This window comes from Malus sylvestris, chromosome 2, assembly GCF_916048215.2.
Source record: "Malus sylvestris chromosome 2, drMalSylv7.2, whole genome shotgun sequence".
Classification (NCBI taxonomy): domain Eukaryota; kingdom Viridiplantae; phylum Streptophyta; class Magnoliopsida; order Rosales; family Rosaceae; genus Malus; species Malus sylvestris.
In genome coordinates this window covers 18,564,856-18,568,915 of record NC_062261.1, presented here as the reverse complement: position 1 = coordinate 18,568,915, position 4,060 = coordinate 18,564,856, and the positions used below count along the sequence as shown (strand labels likewise).

The 4,060-nt window shown below is 43.0% G+C and overlaps 1 protein-coding gene across 1 annotated transcript; it reads right to left on the bottom strand.

Moving 5' to 3' along the window:
• Window positions 1-2,685: 2,685 nt before the first annotated feature.
• LOC126610346 (probable carboxylesterase 9) lies at window positions 2,686-4,060 on the bottom strand. The gene has a single exon (XM_050278397.1). It carries the CDS (start codon window positions 3,788-3,790, stop codon window positions 2,834-2,836), a length of 957 nt encoding a protein of 318 aa, XP_050134354.1. The 5' UTR covers window positions 3,791-4,060; the 3' UTR covers window positions 2,686-2,833.

Below are 4,060 nucleotides of genomic sequence, written 5' to 3'. Positions count from 1 at the left end.
TTTTGATCTTTAGAGAACCAATCATCGTACTTAGGGTTGTCCTCTTCTGGAGCCTTGATAGACCCACGAATATAAACCATTTTTTTCTTCCTGCAATATGAGTTTGGATGAGAGGAGCCCACAAATCATAATTCCTCTCATCAAGAAACATACAAATGTTCAAATTCGAGTTGTTTAATTTGCAGACTGCATCACAACAGGAGCAACTGACTTAACCTCAGCGTCACCAACCATGAATGAGAATTACTGCTGATAGCAGTGGTGAAGCTACATAGAGGTGAACTCTTGGAGGTGGATAAATATAAGATTACTCTACAATTCGGTCAGTTGATGAAAGAAGTACAATGAAATGCTGCTAACAAAAGAAGGCCGATATTTTCTATTCTACAATTTGGCAATGGATTTTTGTGGATTTTAGTTTGTCAATGAATTGGTAGGCAATTACATGTAGTCTGTAATACGATTGTTTACTATCTAAAAGGATTTTAATGCCTAAATGTTTTTGGACCTTTTGCCTTTTTAAATTTTACCCTTCTCCTCGATAATATCTGGCTTCGCCACTAGTTGACAATGATATCCTACAAAGGTAGGATGAAAACTACTGTTGTCGGTGGGATTCTGCAGAGCAAAGAGTGGAAGTCTAGGTGGCTGATCGAGACTGGATTCAACAAAATGGATAACAACAACAACAACTGCTGCTTGCTGATCCTTTCGAATTCAAAGAAAGAGAACAACAACTACGGTCGCTCGCTGGTCAAGAGAGAGCAACGACGATAGTTGCTCGCTAATAAAAAAAGAGTATTATCAACCACGGCTGGGCCGCACATAGCTAGGGTTTTTTTTTTTCTTGTTTTTTACAACCTGGCTCTGGTGTCAAGAAAAGAATGCTTTGAATTGTATTTCGTTCATCACAAAGTGAGGTATAATATACAACCTAGTCCTATCCCAATTAGGAGAGAATAATTACAAACGGATTTGCCTCGATTACAAAGGATACACAAGATCCATCCAAACTCTCTCTCCTTCTCTCCCCTCCTGCCTGAACGGTTACGATTAAACCACGTCAATATCTTATATTGTTTTTTTTTATAGAGACAATAAGACCAAAAACAAAGTGTGAGAGGAGGGGAGGAAAAGGGATGAGAATAGGAGAAAAGATAATCCTACTTCCTTTGAAACACCCCAAAAGTGTTGAATGGCTTATATAAGCCCTTCTGACATGTACTTGAGCTCCCCATCAACCACAATGCTAAAGACCTTTCTATCCTCCAATTGTTCAAACGCACAACCACGACAAGTGACCAGTGGAAAAGTGCGAACAACATCTCTCTAAAGGAAAAAAAAAGGAAGTTTGGGTTCGATACTTTTATTTTTTCAAAGGGTTCGATACTTTGTAAACTGTAAATATGCTTGATCGTGGCCCGTTAGAGTTTGAATGAAATTTCAACTCAAATGTGGGGTATTGTTGGAAATTTGAGTAGTTTGAGTAGAAATTTCTTTGTTCCACATTGGCCATTCCAAAAAGATTTTATCACTTTATAAGGCTTTGTCCTTTATAGAAAGTGATTGGAGTAATAGGTCTGGAGACTAAAATTGGGCTCACCCTTGGGGTTGGGCTTTGGGGTGTACTAATTAATTGGTAATTAATATATAATTAATATATTTTAAATTAATTAATTATTTTTACCAACAGACTCATCTTTTCAGATGAAGTCTGAAGTGTGAGAACGCAGAAACAAAAACACCATTTTCAGCAGATGTCTCCCAACAGATGCATCCCTTCCTTATACCTGTTGCGAATAGGTATAATCACATTATATATACATCTATCTGCATGGCATTTAGAACACAGAAAAAATCATAAATCTTCTCTTGCAATCATAAACATCCTTTCTGAGAGAACCACATTAATATTCGCCAGAAGTCAATTTTCCAGTGCTAGAATTTCTGACTTAGATCGTTAAATCCTGGTGAAGCAAACGTCCGTAGAATTACAAGCACTGAGTAGGGGCGAAATTTTTGTTTCAAGGATATTGCGGTACGTAAGCCTCGATCTTTTGTTACTCTGCTTAATTAATATTTCATCTTATTGAGTATCTGGAATATATTTATTCATATTTATTATTAGTATATCTATTTTATTGTGGATTGTTGACATATATCCAACATGGCCACGGGAAGGGTGAACTTCCCAACTAGCCTCCTCCGAACCTGAAAGGGGCGGATAACCATGATTCACCACTGGTTATCTGCTTTTTATAAAAAAAATTAAAAAATTAAAAAATTAAAAACGAAAAAATGTTCAAACGCTCCTCTACACACCTCACTCACTATAACTTAATGTTATACCCATTGTCACTTGTGAAGTTATGATCATCTTATACAACTTGTGATCTGTGTCATCCCATATACAACTTTCAATGGACATTGACCATGCAATTGATTTTCTACATCGATCATCAACTATTGTCCACTATTCACAAGTCACACATATCAACAACAACAACAACAACCACAACAGTCTTCTAATGTGGCGCGAGATGGAGAAAAAACGAAGAGAGTCGTTGAAATAGGTGTCGGTGTTTGGGTCTCGGCTTCGAGGTGGCGGTGTTTCATGGTGGTCACGATGAGTAGGGAGAGAAAAGTTGGAGCAAACCGGCTGAATGTCCCTTCAACCGACCCAAATACATCAATCGCCGGTTTGGGTATGCTATTTGATATTTTGGTATAACAAAGCAGTACAAAATCATCAACAACTATTCTGCACAACATTAAAAATCAAGAAGGAACAAAGCCGAAATTTACACTCTTGATCATATAATTAAATAAAAAATTAGATGATAAACTCCTTGACAATGTTCAAAACGGCAGCAGCCCGCCTGGTGTCAACGAAGTCAAAATTATGGAACCCCACGTCATCGAACCGCGCATCAACCCTGACCCCACAACCCACCAGCATCGTCACAAACTCCTGCTGCCGGTCGATCATCGGGTCCCCACCGAACCCAATCACCAAAAACCGCCCCAGCCCTTTGATCATCGCCTTGTGGGCCCCATCCGCCATCGGATTACAGTACCGATGGTTCCTGTCTGTTGATTTCGGCAGCGCGAGGTCCCACATGAGGTCGAGCGCAGGCAAAGGCAACAGCTGGTCCACAGCCAATCGCAGCTCCGACTTAGTCCGCTGGACCCCACCGAACATCGGCTGGTTCATAATAATCCCGGAGATCTTCAACGGCTCTAGCTGGAGCTGGTACGCTTTTAATCCGGAGAAAAAGACGATGTTGCCCCCGCATCCGCAACCGTAGAGATAGCACCTGGATACGTCGGCGTAGTCTCGGATCCAGGTCTCGCCTTTCGGGTCCTGGGCCTGGGCCCTGACCCAGTTGATTGCGTCGATGGCGTCATGGTACTGGCCCGGGAGCCGGGTTTCGGGCGCCAGGCGGTAGTTGACGGAGACGATGATGGCGGGAATTTCGGAGGTGATCTGAGAGCAGTTAGTGTGCGCGGTGGAGTCGGCGGCGGAGAGGAATATCCAGGCGCCGTGGTGGAAGTAGATGATGAGGGGGAGGCGGGCCACGGTGTTGTCGTTGGAGGGAAGCTTGGCGGGTCGGAAGATCCGGATCCAGGTTTTGGTTTCCGGGTTGAGTGTCACGTCTTTAGAGACGACCGGGTCGCCTGGGGCGGGGTCCAGGTTGGCGGGTATAGTGGCGGCGGCGGGGCGGGTGAGGGTGTCGGTGGCGGGGTCGTGTACTATGTGGAGGTGGGTGTAGGGGTCGAATTGTGACATTTTGGTAAAATTGGCGCGTAATGTAGGTAATTATGTTTAACTCAATGTGATTTTTGGGTTTGATCGAAAGTGTAGGAGCTTAGATGAATCTGCAACAATTTTGAGAGCGGGATGTTTGGGGGAGGGCAACTCTGTGCATTTGGTTGAATGTTTCCACGGGGAAAGGGGACTGGTAATGGTGAGAGTCCTTATCCGGTGCAATCGGTGGTTCGGTGGTGCCGGACTTGTAGGCGATACGGTTTGCTTTGGGACTTGTCACTTGGTTTTGGT

Bases quoted from the DNA above. Each gene is read 5' to 3' on its own strand.
- LOC126610346 (XM_050278397.1), bottom strand. From the start codon at position 3,790: ATGTCACAATTCGACCCCTACACCCACCTCCACATAGTACACGACCCC.